This window comes from Branchiostoma lanceolatum, chromosome 5 (assembly GCF_035083965.1).
Source record: "Branchiostoma lanceolatum isolate klBraLanc5 chromosome 5, klBraLanc5.hap2, whole genome shotgun sequence".
NCBI classification, from domain to species: Eukaryota; Metazoa; Chordata; class Leptocardii; order Amphioxiformes; family Branchiostomatidae; genus Branchiostoma; species Branchiostoma lanceolatum.
In genome coordinates, this window is record NC_089726.1 from 12,319,436 (window position 1) to 12,334,617 (window position 15,182).

Consider the following 15,182-nt stretch of genomic DNA (forward strand, 5'->3'; position numbering starts at 1 on the left):
GCCCGTAGATATATCTGACAAATTGTCAGAAAGCCATGAGCCGATATCATGCTTAGCCACGAAAGTTATAGCAATTTCAGCCGACAAGTTTATGCCATTTGATGGAGCTTTTGGATGGGCCAATTTGCAAACTTTTCGCTCTTTTAAACATGATTGTGCTCTGACACCCATAACATGCTGGATGAACGCATCTCCACGCACACGACATTATCAAGAGGTTCGATCGCAACAGAGCGCGAAGGAATCTAACTCGGTAGATTTCCGCTATCCTGCAATATTAAAGATGTGCAGATAAAGGCGAGACTGGAGTCAGCTACCGCATTTCAAGCAGTCGCCAGCCAAACTTTGCTTAAGTCACGATTCAAACTTTTATGAAGACTGAAATGCATTGAAACATCTTATCAGTAAGCGGATCTAAGACCATCTAAGTCTAAGGGAAATATTGGAAAATGTTAAGTCAGTGGAATGATCATGGAAAGAAATTATTTGAAACAACCTGCCTCATCCTCCATGATAGTTTGATAAAATGCATCTAGTACTGCTGTCGTTACTCTCCAAGCAGAGGAGGGGTTCCGGCTGGTTTTTGACGTGTTTTTAGGCGTTTTTGTCGGGCTTTCAACTTTGTGTTGGATTGGCCCTGTTCACACCATATTCCAGTTCAGTGTTACATAACTTGTACTTGATGCGCCAGATACTAGTGTCTATAATACAGGATACGGTACCTTCCAGTCGTTGCCTTTGCGAGTACGGTCAGAATAAGTTAGCTTATAATTAGAGCAGACTCTTTGAGATTGATCGGGGATTTTCTGACAGTTTTTCCTGTGTAGAACGGACTGCCTCAGTGGTCGTACAGCTCATGTGTGGGTTCTGTTCCCAGCCCGATGTCTAATTGACGGCGGCGTGAGCTCGGCTGAGTTCCCAGGACTCTCGTGAGGGATGTGGGAACTGTTGGCTCCCTGCCCACAGGCTGATGGTCAAATTGATGGGCGCCTATCGGGGATTTCAGCGTCACCCCGGTAACCAAGGTGACGGCCGATCCTTATCGTTCCGCAAAGCTTTGGGGTATTCCACTCTGTCGGTTGGGGGGTGCAAAATTTGTAAAACAGAGGGTGTGCTGTTTCCTCTGACCTGAGCTGAACCCCCTGGCCAATGCTGGCGGAGTAACGCCGATGAACGTTTAATGAATGAATGAAGACCTTCATTGCAAATTTCTGCCACACTTGGCTAAGTGCAGGTCACAACACAACAAAAGAACAAGTACAGTTCACGGATACATAGACAGCAATGTAGAACATTACATAATACAAAATACCTCGCGGAAGCCATCCCAAGTACAAATAGCCTAGTGCAGCCGAGGGTATTCTGTAATACAAGCCATCGGTTCAAACGCTGAAGTGATCTCAAAATCTTTCTTGACGCTCTTTGCAACCTGAACTCTTGTATTTCACCCAGACCTTCTCGTCAGCCTTCACCTTTACATCACAACCTTACCTGTCCTTCAAACTCCAAGAATATTTCATAATACATCGACAAGGAACAAGTAACGATATGAGCCAAGCAAACTGTCGTTTCAAAACAAGGAATAAAATGTAAGTACAAGTAAGATCAATGGTAAGAGTAAGGGCGCTTCCTTGGTCTCCTGTTTTAATCAATAGCAGAGAAGTTCCTTCTTTTCATTTCTACCGTAATCCTCATTACAACAGGTATTGGTGAACAGAAAGACAAAATGCGTCACATTCTACATTTTTATGAGCTCTTTAGCTTGTGAGTACTGGTAGCAACAAAGAGTCCATTTTTACCTTGACATACATAGTAAGGAATGACAATATAGCACAACATCTTTAGGCCTTGCGGCTGTGGCAGAGAGGGAGAGCCATTATTGATTGGGAGGGGCTGGGGTCTTACAAACCAATCCTGCCGACCGTTATCTATACTTTATCACTCCATCTAAGAACCAGAACATTCGCCGGATGACTCGCATTGTTGCCAAACGCAGACATCATGCAGGATTAGAATGTAACTGTAGCACCGTCCTTCCCTTGGTGGTGTTTCGGATTGTATGGCTTTATCACATGTATTTCAGAAGTTGATGATGATGATTGGTCTCCGTACATACAAGTAGTCTGTTTTGGCACGCTTGGCTGAACGTAGCTTTTTTAACGTAATGGTTACCTGTTCGGCCATTCCATTACAAGCTTTCATCGATACAGAGATTGTGACCCATTTTAGTACAGTCTATGATGTTATATTGACCCATTATTGGTAGTTGAAACGGGGGAAATATTATGTTCGATACCTCTTTACTTGTAGAGGTTTGGAACTCAGATTGTAAAAGGGTGTTTATATTGCCATGCACGAGGATAACGCTTTTGAAATTAAAAACAAAAGGATAGACAAAGCGGTATGAGTTTTAGGGAAATGTTCTAAACATACAAATGAGTCGATCCTCTCGGCAGGGGGTCGCGAAAATCTTGCCAAATCAAGAAGATGCCGACTCTGCAGGTAGGAAGAATGTGATAATGGTCTTACACAGTCGTACCGCCGGAACAACACTCGGAACAAAGGCGGCCTAATTTGGTGGCACCTTTCTTATTCAGATGTCCCAATGTGAAGGTGTTAGTGAACGGGTGGGATGTTAATTGGGACCGTGAGAAGCCGTCAAAAGTATTCATGAGGGATAAGACTCGATTCGCTATTGAGAAAGGAGAGCAAATTACCTCGATCTTAGGACACAAAGGATTACATTAAGAAATACACCTAGCTGTCACTTCATTATGATTATGGCAAATCATTTATATTATGCACGTAGACAGCTGGTACATGGCGTTGGTGGATTTTCAGCTACCATTGATGTCACAATACTTTCTACCTACGAATGTTTAGTGATACCAAGAAGGTTCAACGAACATTTCTTTTTCTTTTTAGAAAAAGGAAACGAGGTTGAAATGGCCTGGATAGTCGTTTCTCCTAACCAATATATGATAGCCGATTAGAGCCTAAGGAGGACGGCACCCAGGCTACGTTACAGAAGGGCATCACGTTCGTCTGACGCTTCGTGTTTTTGTTTTGTTTTCATGTGGGGATTTTTTTCCGCCCTGCCAAACATCTCACATTCATACATTGGAATCCTTCATTCTGACGTGTTTCCAAAATTATCTAGAGGACGGACCGGTGATATAACAGGTGAACCTCCGTACGGTTTCCTGTCAACTCTGGTGTCCAACCGGCAGCAAACCTTTCTTTTTCATCCTCCTCCCGCGGTGCAGTTGCCGACTGTCTATTTTTACCAACACACACGCGACCGTATCTAAATGTTCGCTCCTTTTGGGGCCCGTTTTACCAAGCTTGCAGAAACCGTCAAACGTATATCCTAAACTTTAAAGGTATCCCCTAAAGCCTAGGAGCGAGGCCAGCCAGCGGCCAGGTGTACGTACAACAAAAATTACTACCAGGCTATGTGAACCTCCGAGGCAGCTCACGTTTCATAAAAGAACCTAGGTGAGTATTATAATCATCGCACGAATGGCCAATATATCATAAGTCGGTAAGAAATATAATATGTAAACCACCTAATACCCACGGGCCCCTCATGGCGTGAAATAATGGTGGGAACAGACCTGACACAATAGACGAAAACTGACGACAACGGCAGCGAGTATACCAGGGGAATAACTCTACCGGGACCACACAACATATCACAGCCTCCCAGAGCAGGAGTCAGGAGGGCTTTCTGGTAGCTTCAATACAAAGCAACAATCAGATTCAGTTAAACATGTATATACTATATCTAACCAAGGTTAAAGAGAGAAGGGGGAAGGACAGGAATCTAACCTCCAGCGTCTACCTGGATGCTGTAAACATCAACACGGGGTGTTTCATTAACTATGGGCAAGGGCATTATATAGTGTCCTTGCTATGGGTAATAAGGGGTGCTATTCCCTTCAATAGAATTAACAACTCCTCCCTCCGTTTCTGATTTATTCATCATGAGCCTTAATGAATATCAATTTACCATCTACATCACTGGTTCCTCTGTGATGATGCGCATTCCACTTACGATCCTGTGTTCACTGCCCCAGCATCCCATCCCTGGCTACAGAAACGATCGGTCCCTTAATTCTTCTGGGCGCTATTCCACCCTGCAGGGCTCATTACCATTCCTGACCCGTCCCCTGGGAGTTCAGTCCCTAAACCACGTCGTACTTGACCCTGGGTCGTTCCAGCACCACCTTTGACCCAAGTGTCTTATTTGTACCCGCCCTGTCTGGAGGGGATTCTATGCCTGGCTTTCAAACAACAAAATTCTCTTCAAAACACATTCCTATTTCCAACTGTAATTGCTTGGCAATGCCTTCTACATTTACCCACCTTCGCAAAGCATAACACATAGTTAATTTACATTGAGTGTAGGGTTCTAGATTTTACACCATTCCCTCTTCGGTTAGAATTCAATTGTCATGCTTGTCTGGATTCCAAACCTTTTGTATTCACTGGTCAACTGTTAACTGAAATTCACCAAAACATTTAACGTTGCTGGGAAACTGAAACAAGCAAACCTTGGAAATGCCAGTACCTAGGTACAGATAATATGCAGGCACACCAGGTCACAGCTTTACGTTTCATAGATGGTTACCTTACACAAAATGATGAGACATTGTTCATTCCAGTTGAATTTTCCTGGCTTTCCAGGGTGAGATATTTAATTGTCATGTTTAACTGTACATCTGGGTTCTGTCTAAACCTGAGTTCGTTACACGATAGTCTCTTTTTATTCATTAGCTCTCAATTTACATACATTGTCATATCCACAAGTCTGTGTATTCTCCACATCTCCTACCACTCCAAAACAACCTGACAGCTACATTGCAGAGTACATACAGTTCAAAACACCAGCTGTCTCATCTTTAATTCTGTACTTGTAATACAAGTAGACAGCAAACCAAGATCAATACATTCTTTCCACCATGCAGTCAGGTCACTGAGTTGTGTTTGCACAATTCCAAGGCAACTGACAGGGGCAGAATATTTTCCTTCTGTCCAAATCTTTAAGTACATTAGGCCGGGTTAAGATTGTGTACAGGCCCTGAATGATAATCAGTGTTTCCAAGCCACTTCGTTGGCACTCTAACAATACTTATTGCTTTGTAGTTCGCTGTGTGCTTGTCCCTCCAGCCTATAGGGTGACTGCCATACCTTGTTACACCTAGTGTCTACCCTAGTGAGTCTGTATACAGACATAGACCTGTCTTCTGTATGGCTGGGATGTCTGCATTCCTACCTACAGTGGTATGGGCTGGTACCTGTGGCAATGTTTGCAAACATACCAAGCCTGGAGGGGTCAGTCCTGTGTTGTTTACAGGGACCTTACTGAGCGGGGTCAGTCTATTTGTCCTGCTTACCATAATCTCAACCAACACACTGATGTTAGTTACAAGTTCTCCTCCCTGATTGAGATCTTATACATGTATACAGGGTTAAAAGCACAGCCGTTTTCAAGGTGTTTGTTGGGCACTACAATCAAGGGTATGTTGCATTTCTAGTAACCTCTGACATCTGCTGACCCTTGACCTGTAGCTTGACCCTGCTCCTACTTTCCAAGCAACTTGTTACCATGGTGTTGTAACCTATCAGCCTACAGGTGACTCTTGGCTCTGGTTGAGTTAGGATTACAGCATGTACTGTGACCTTTATGCTAGATATCTCTGGCGACCCTTGACCTTTCATCTTGAACTTGACCTGTGCCAGAGGCCAAGGTTCAAGACACTTAACCTTGGGAGCTGCATGATTCTCTCCAGGCCAGCAGTGGTGATCTTGGTGCACCCATACAAGTCTATGTTAGTGAGCTGTGTCAGGTTATCGGCTATGAGTCCCAGGCCCTTGTCCGTTATCTTGTAACACTGCCCAATGTCCAGTGTTGTCAGTTCGTGCATCGACCGTACCATTCTGTTCAACCCCTCGTCACTGATGTTGCAGGACCCCAGACTGAGGCTCTTTAAGTGGTACAGTCCATGGGCAATGTGGCCAAGCGCTGAGTCACCAACCTGAAGGACAGAAGAAGACAAGGACATTAAATAATGCTAACCCAATGTCTGTAGCGTAATTGTTTATCGAAAAGAAAAAAATTCCACTCAGTATTTTAGGGCAACCCTTTAATTACCTACAAAAATACAAAATCTTATAGGTATGAGAAAGAAAAAATAAGCAAACAAAGCCATAAAAAGGATGGCATTTTGTTTCATGCCCTTATCAATTCAAGATTTAATTGTCAATAAAAATCATTCCTTCTCTAATTCTGTCCTAGGAAATTTGTTGCCTGTCATCCCTCACAGAAAGCAGACTTTGCATCGTCCCATTTCTGCAACAAATAACAGCTATCTTCCTGCAGCAGATGGTACAGAGGCCTTCTCTATATGTGTCACTAACCAGCAGTGATAGAAAAACATCTCTCCTGCAGCCCCCTTCAGATCATGTACATTAATCACATGTTACTGCTCAAGTGCTGTACTCCATCATACACCTGTCATCTTCCTCTTTTGTGCTGCCTCGTGGCAGTAATGGCTTTTCACTTCACAAACACCTGACAACTGTGGAGAGTCCTCTAAAAGGCTGTTCTATTTCTCGGCAGAAAGGTACAGATGGTTTCTAGACTTTCAGTATTTTTCTCTTCAGCAATCTTGAGATGTGTCACATTTACAGGAGTGTGACCCACCCTGAAGTCGATACATCATTACTGCATAATGACAACCTCGTGTGCTTCAGGTAGGTAAATGGGCACAGTGCGAAACCAAATTCTAAAGAGTCCATCAGAGCACACTCCGATAGTTTCGAGAATCCCTGAATTACTTCCACAAAGAAGCCTCACCATTTGTGCTAACTGCATGCCAATATTCCATCCTTGACCCATCACCTTAGGCAACACTGACCATGACCCCGAAATGTGTGCATTTTAGGAGTACTTGCCCAAGGCATCACTCAGCATCACTCATACATGTACATGAGCAAACGCTTGCACATGTAGCCAATAGCTGCACCAACTGTTTTTCTCAATAATCATCTCCTGGGATAGCTCTAGGTCTCCATGGTAATTTCTTTTTAAATCATGGTGAACTCTATCCTAATGATTTCCATTTGATTAAGCTTCCATTATTTTCCCAACATCAAAAAATGGATGCAATCTTGGCAAAGACAGGAAAATTGTCAGGTCAAGTGGAAAACTGATGACAGAAAACAGATCTTATTTAACTTCTTTTTTTAAACAAGAAGAAAGGAATTACATTTTCCATGGAGGAATAAAAGTGTGAGTTATTTCCAGATTGGGTCAAGTGGAAAATAGATGTGTACAGGTTGACATGTTGGTAAGTTGTCCCAGCTGGTGTTCAGTAGTGGGTGTGTAATCCCTCACACTGTGACATGTGGCACACATAAAGCTAGCAGTGCTCTCCTGGATAACCCTCTCTTCCGGACTCCACTTCTAACCTTGCTCACACCTGCTGGAGTATCTAGGTCATATGCAAGTGGCAGGGTAAGCTAGTTGCTATGGACTGGCCCTGGATTTGGTAAACACAAGTCCAGTTGTGGAGAGAAAGCTATTTTCAGTTTCTTCTGAGCTTGTACTTTTGTAGATAGGCTGCTCTTCAAACTGTACTAGTTACTTTAAACGTGAAATACAGACACTGGAAGGCATGTCCTCGCATTTCCCTGCCAGATTGGAGGATAGTGGCTTTATCTAGCTATGTAAGCCAGCTACGCTCCATACAACATCCTACTGAAGTAAATACAGAAGAAATATCAGGAAATTCCATCATTCAAACCTACCTTATCACAAAACGAGACGTCTAGGTGAGAGATTGTGGCACTCCCGTCGGCCAGATGTGCGATCCCGATGTCTGAGATGTTGTCACAGCTGCGCAGGTTTAGCTCCTTAAGGCTGCTCATCTTGGCAAGGTACATCATGCCTCCGTCTGAGATCCCGCAACAGAAACTGCAGGGGGAGAACACAGACAGGTTTTTAAATGTCACAAACTGGAAAATCCTTTTTAAACAGCATGTGCCTAAATGAAGATATGCATTGATATAGAAGATACCAGTAGATCTCTATCGTCTCCACATTACAACAATTGTTCTTTAAATTTTAATGTACAAAATGTTTCATGCTCAATTAAAAATATAGTACACTATGCAGAATATTATAATTAGTCTGTCTATAATAATTATGGAGATTAAGCATGATCTCACTCTCAGTCCATACTGTAAGTCTCATCCACTGGGGTGTTGGAGACATTTTTATCAGCACTTGCTGCTACTATTGGTGGTGATACTGGTGCCAAGTATGGAGCAAAATATTTGCCGTTCAACGTCAGACACAAAAGTCAAGGGGTTTCACATTCAGCCGATTATTCACCCAGCTAGCAGCAAGCCTCACAACTAATATGATTTACCAGGGAGCTAACTTTCCTGTCTAACTGCCAGTGCTGGCAGGGTCCTGCAGGGCGTGTTTTGCCAGCGGACAAATGGTGTTTATATGACTGAGGAGTAACCAGGGAGAGAGTGAGCGGATTTGCCTGCCTGATGCTGACCCTGCCCCAGTTGGCAGGTCCAAGGGGAAGGGCGCTGGGTGTACAGTTACAGTAGACTGACATGTTAGGAGTCCTACAGTCAGACATTTGGTCACCTAAAAAGGCATATTTCATAGCCCACTTCACCAGATAACTTATCATAACTCTGAGTTTGAAGCTAGCATTGACGTCAGTCGCACACAGCTAGCAACATGTAAAGGTACCAGGACTCTGAGAAATTCTGTTTCAGCTCAAAAGACCTAATATTCAGACTACCGGGTTAAGCCTGGGTATGGAGGAGGTCAGACGTTCGGACCAAAATGCGTGTGTGGTATCAGTATCCCGTGGTTTAACTACCTTATGCTGGCTTCACATCATGATATTCAGTTACCTTACCTACAGCATCTTTCTGTTTCGATCAGTCCAACTGAACTTACACTACGGTACCACCGTACATATCTGCTTGAAGCAGTAGAGATCTAAGGATCAAAGGTCAAGCACACAAATACATCCTGTCCCTTCCATCCTATCTCCAGTTCTGGCAAACTAAAGTAAATCAACTACCAGAAGATAAGATATTCCTGGCAAACCTGGCATGTTTAGTATCTATGCCTGGTTACTCCAAGTTGGTATCTGGTGCTCTGTATTTGTGTATGGTCTTATCGCCGACACTTGTATACAAAACTGCTGGGTTTGGCCCATAGCAGCGTCGTGATTGCCTTCAGCACAGAGTGAGTCACTGCCTAGTTACCATAGAACCATGGTGTCAACTGAGGAAAAACACTGCAGCTCAAAATTTAATAATGTTAACAGCTTCCGTGTTCAACTTGACATATTCTTTACTACGTACTTGTAGACACTCACAATCTCTCTCTTTCACCTACAAGCTAGGTATATTTTGGTGAAATTAGTGGAGTTTTCTACTTCCAGATACCAGCATGATGCCATAGGCTTGTACCACAAGTTTCTGTAGTAATCATTAAACAATTCTGATATTTTGAAAACTTCAGAATCATTGTAGTACCTTCCAGTAGCACAGCTAGCAAACTACCTGCAGGTATCACTTATATGCCTTGTCCCTGGACCTGACGAAAATTGCCTTAAACATTGGCTACAGACTAGAAAGATCCTCCAGAAAACTTAAGGTCATCAACATGCATAAGGCGTGCCTTGAGCACTATCCGCTTCAATACAATTTACTTCTGTTTGTCAGTGGCACTTCTTTAAAGGCTCTTACTACTCTTCCAATGACCTGCCATCTTTTCAGGGTCCTAATTCAATAGGTGTATCTTTACATAGACTTTTCCTTTGTCAAAGGTTAGGCCAAGATGTCTAGGTAGACAACCTGTATACTAGTATAACATATGCTACTGTATAGCATAGCCTTTAAAATCTTTGCATAAAGTACTATTTTCTCACAATGAAATCTTTAGCTCAAGATATATGACCAATTACGGGGTAGTTAATGAACAGACATGCTGTTTCAATGTGTACCCATGGCCAGATATGGTCTAAAAATTAGTGCCAACTGTTGGGATTCCTACAAATTAGACTCAAATTTCAGACCTGCTCCTGAAGCACCTGCAAAGAATTCAATACTGGACTGCCTGGTATTTTGGTCGGCTGAATAATGACATTTTACCAGTGAAGTGGTAAAATTCATCTAATATCTTAGAGCATTATAATTTTTGTGAGCTAAGGATCGTTTGCCAACTTTTGGAGCTAAGTACATTGTTTTGCTGTGAGAATGATATTTGAAGTGGTATGTTTTATACGTTAACTGTTGTTTTTTAGCCGACCCTAACCACTGGTTTTACGTTATGAATATTTCAGTTTACCCATTCTGGAAAATGTAACTGGCAAAAATATCCTTATTTTCATGAGATCTCAGTTGGATAATTCTGTGTTTCGACACACAGCAAAAAATAATAAATCTAGCAAAAATGTCAACCTTACAGTAATCAGACCCTCTGCAGAGTGCTAATGTACTCCCCCTGGCGTTATTGAACCTCCCCCTGTGTGTGTAAAACATCCAACTACACTGCATAAATTATCTGTTTAGTTCATAATTTCTACTACCAGAAAACTACTGAACGTTAAAAAACCTACACACCGCCCCTCGGCTGAATGACTATGAGTCAAGAGTTGTTGCCGCCTAATCTCTGGTGTATTCATCGTGTAACAAGCTTGTTTGTGACTGTGCCCCCCACCCCCACACTGTACACCCATACAAATGCCGACTAGTTGGACTGGTCTGTCAGGCTCGCATGTATGAAGGCGGGCACGGCATGGCAGCGCGCCAGGACAGTTTCACAAAACGAGAACTAGGCCCAAACCCCGCCGTTTAAACCCCGCGAGCCCTCTTCTTACCTCAGGTTCAGACATTTCAATCTCTGCAGACCCTTTGAGACGTGCTTGAGTGCCAAGTCCGTGAGTTTTTGACAGTCTTGCAGGCACAAATGTTCCAAGTGCAGACACCCCTCCGCGGCGTTCTTGCTCATGCCTGACAAATGTCCGATGCCGACGTCTGAAATATGTCTACAACTTCTCAGGTTCAGATACCTGAGTTTCAGCAATCCCCAGGCACACAGTAACAATCCCGTGTTGGTGATATTACAACAACCCCCCAAGTCTAACCGCTCCAGGTTTTTGAGGTACTGAGCAATGCGTCCTAGACTGGAATCGGTGATCTGTTTACACAAACTCAGGTTGAGTTCCGTCAGGCTCGGTACGTCCTGGGTGAACGCGTGGCTCAGTCCGATGTCTGTGAGGTTGTAGCACCCGCTCAAGTTCAGCGACACGATGTTAGACATACCTTGAACCACATAGCTCAGGCTCCTACGAAGGGACAGTATTTGAACTTTACGGATTCCGCGGGAGACGAGGCTCGGGAACAAAGACGGGTTGGCCCGACGGAGATGTAACCTCGCCTCGACGCCTCTCCACACAGACCTGGAGTACGCCGCGTCCCGCCATCTCCTACACACCTGCGCTGCTCTGCCTCTGTCCCGGACGTCGAGGTGGCTGAAGATCATCGCTAAGATCTCGGGAAACAGACATGAAATGGTGATTTCATCCATTTCGGGGTGGGAATCGAACCCCACACCGCCGGGTTCCTCTCCACAGCCGCACGGTTTCCTGCCACTAACCCCGCAGCTCACCCCGGTCACGTGACGCGCTAATCCCGTATCGCATTTCCCGCGAGACGCGCGCTGATTGGCTGGGAGCGTAATCTGACCTGGGCGCCCCGCCGATATCTGATGTGCATATTGACAGCTCCAAGCTTTACCGAGCCGACACGCTGGGTATATCCTCAAAAGAAACCACTTTTTATGGCGCTTCACCTGTAGAGTTTACTTCACATTGCGTTCAAACAAGCCTACATGGCCGACCATATAGTCGTACCTTACGAGAGTACTATGCTATTGGCGAAATATCAGAATTCCAGAGGTTTTCTGTGTTTTGAGTTGGGACGGTTCGTGAGCCAGGACGTGCCTTGACAGTCTCCTTGGCAGATTTGGGCTGTTTGTGTTAGGGACAGTACGTTCACAGCTCTTACCGGTGGCCTGACTTTAGCAAGAAAATGCTGTTATTTCTCTACTTTCAAATACCACTGACAAAGCTCTTCACTTCCTGGTTACCCGTTATCATGTTGATATGCTCAATAGGAGAAAGGTTGTTCACAAAACAAGAACACACACAGTGACACACACACAAGTTCACAACACAGTGAACACACACGCACGCAAACATGAACGACAGGTAAATATGCCTCCGCAGCATGTAAAAGCAGGGTATTCTAATGTACAACATATTTCATAGTTTCGATGTTTTTTACATGTAACAACTTTTGTAATGGATTCAAACAACAGAATACATAATCTTTTTGCTTTCAAACTACAGGTGAGTCACCTTCTCCGAATCTCGTCCCCTCATACCCTTAGGGAGGCGTCGTTAATGGTACTGTGCCCCGGGGAGGGGCCTGGCTTTCCGTGACGGTCTTCGTCTCCTCACTTGTCTTATCTTCTCTTGTTGACGACGACGATTGTGTTTCATATTGTATAGGTACCAAAGGTACTGAATTTTATGATTTTTTTTATTGTCAACTTATTTCAAGGCTTTATATTTTCAAAAATTACATTTGGGACGGGCTGGTCAATGTTTTCTGTTTTATTTCTGTAGTTCCAGGCTCCTCTCGTGACCCTGGCCTTATTTACGACGTAAGACAGAGTATTGGGTTGGAAAAGTATCCTGGTTTGACAGATTTACAAGTTGGACTATCGGAATGTTCCACCGCACAGGTGTGAAGTGGCTATTTGTGTCGACAGACCGGAAACGGAAACGATCCCGTGATGCCCAAGGCCATCTTGTCACACTGAAATCCACAATTTGATGAACAGTTTCCTATACGATCAATTACTACTAGTATTGGAAGGACCAAAGAGGAGTTAAACCCTCCTTGGTGTGGCAATCGGGCATCCATCCCCACACTTGAAGAAAAACGAATCCTCCCCGGATTATTTTTCTTGTAAATTATCAATAATCGGGAGTGGTACATAGATATACCAAGGAGGTTAACCTCCATGGATATTAGGTATACTCTATCTTAACACTCATCCTTACACCCCCTTGCAGAAACAATGTTTATGATTCACAAAAAGTCTTCTCCTGGCGATCAATTTAAAGGAATAGCAATTGGTGATGTACACAGTATAGTGATATCCATGCACTCTGCCGACCGTACATCCTTCCTCCAAAGAGAAGATATACGATCCTCCCCCGACTAGCTGTCACACTGCACACCAGCTGCACACGGACAAAGCCTCCCGGCCCACGCGGAATGCATCAGCCGCTGGGCAGACAGAGAGAGAGAGAGAGAGAGAGATACCAAACTACATCGACCCGGTACTTGTACTATGCAAGACGAAATTCCCCCACAGGATCCCCGTACAAACACGGCTATTGTGAGCGCACGCCCACACCTGGAGCGCCGGGGGAAGCGCTGCCCACCGCCCGGACATTCTCCAGGGCTTCTTCAACCGCGATAGGTGAAGATGATGCCAAGTTACCAAGTGATCATATTGAAATATTCTGAACGGCAGAACAGAGAATGGGTTGTCGCTACACACTGGTATACAAGTGGATCTTTGTTCAACAAAAGTCTTGTGCTTTGATGGCTTTTTCATTGACTTGTGGAGTGAAAAAAGTAGCCTAACCTGTTAGTGGTCAGTTAAACCTCCTTGTTTTCACTTATGACTTATTGCCAACTTTGGCGAAGGGCGGCCCGACAACGGACCTTCGCTTGGAAGTGGCACTGAGCAGGAGTTGCAACCGTAGCAGTGCAAAAGAAACAAAATTTGATAACAAAATATTTTTGGAAGACAAGAGGCTTGTCTTTTTCTTTGAACGGGCCCCACTCATGTGTTGGAATGATTAGTCATATGGGTGGGGGTTGGGTCCCGTACTGGCCAGTGTGGGTCCTGAACTGTCCACTGCTCACCTTACCGAGCCCATCGTTGTAGACGTCACAGTTAATCACGATTATCTTAAGATTACTCGGTCATAGTCAGGTCTTAGTAATCTTTAACCGGGCTTGTTGTTTTTCAAAAACAGTTGGAAGGGAAGTGGTCAAAAATGATTGTAACTCTGCCAGTCATGGAGCGCAATTCGAGGAAAACTACTAGTAGCCCACAGTTCACCATTTAGATCTTGCATTTGGTCCCTGGAGTTTTCTTTGGTATTCTTCCAAGCCGTGTGACAAGGCTGACCTGACAAGTTCAACGCCATGCCCCTGAAGGTCCGGGGCATGACGGGAAGTGCCAGGCGTGCATTTGCTCAAACGCCTGACAGGAGTTTTAGTGACAGGTGGGCGGTGAACTCAAAAGAGTTCATAGGAATGTCGTTGTAAATACTGAAGGAAACTAAAAAGAAAATTAAAAAAAAACTCACATCACACATGCACATATAAGTACTTGCAAGGAAAGTTGACAAGAAAAGTATTTAAAAAAACTGCCCCCCCCACAAACGCACTCACAAACGTACATATCACCACTATCCGATAGTCACTAGTACCATGCTGCTCCTAGCTCCGCTTATAATTACCTGTACCCAGGCAAGAACGACAGCTTGATTTTATGCATTGAGATTTCATATTCAATATATCTTATCGACCAGGCAATGGAGAAGCTCTTGAGCAATTTCAAACGTTCCTATTTTCTTCTACTTGCTGCATTAAAAAAAAAAAAAAATCAGTCAGTCAGCAATCGTTACCACGAACGCGACATTGTCTGACACCTTCTCAGAATGTTCGCCCTTCACGGTTCCTTGTTTTCCCGTTCAAGGGGAGAATATTATAGAGGATTGCGGTTATGCCCATGATCTAACAAAGATAAACTATACCTTTATGGTGTATTTCCTGATCGGGCTGATTTTGATGAATGAGACGATAAATTTTGCTGATGGTTACCATGACGATAAGTTAGGCCTTTCATGCGCGAAGCGGGGCCAACTGCGCAAGGCTTTGTTTTAGTTTTGATGGATGGAAGGAACGGTTGGGAGACTTCATTGGTGGTCTAAGTAACAGTTTACGGGGTTCTCTATTCAGGCTAAGACGGAAGAGATAAAATT

At 44.0% G+C, this 15,182-nt stretch overlaps 2 protein-coding genes across 2 annotated transcripts in view; one reads left to right on the top strand and one right to left on the bottom strand.

Annotated features, from left to right (window-relative positions):
- The window catches only part of LOC136435193 (protein Wnt-5b-like), an 80,231-nt gene that overhangs the window by 21,823 nt on the left and 43,226 nt on the right, over window positions 1–15,182 (top strand). The window lies entirely within an intron of this gene.
- Window positions 4,668–11,726, bottom strand: LOC136435192 (F-box/LRR-repeat protein 14-like). The gene is made up of 3 exons (XM_066428455.1): window positions 10,926–11,726; window positions 7,816–7,981; window positions 4,668–6,041 (listed from the first exon to the last, which is right to left on the bottom strand). Exons 1-3 carry the CDS (start codon window positions 11,633–11,635, stop codon window positions 5,721–5,723), a joined length of 1,197 nt encoding a protein of 398 aa, XP_066284552.1. The 5' UTR covers window positions 11,636–11,726; the 3' UTR covers window positions 4,668–5,720.

Excerpts from the sequence above, each read along its gene's own strand:
- LOC136435192 (XM_066428455.1), bottom strand. The coding sequence starts at position 11,635 with ATGGATGAAATCACCATTTCATGTCTGTTTCCCGAGATCTTAGCGATG. Across the intron at positions 7,982-10,925 it reads TTGAAATGTCTGAACCTGAG|TTTCTGTTGCGGGATCTCAG; the intron begins GTAAGAAGAGGG and ends CTCCCCCTGCAG. Across the intron at positions 6,042-7,815 it reads ACGTCTCGTTTTGTGATAAG|GTTGGTGACTCAGCGCTTGG; the intron begins GTAGGTTTGAAT and ends TCTGTCCTTCAG.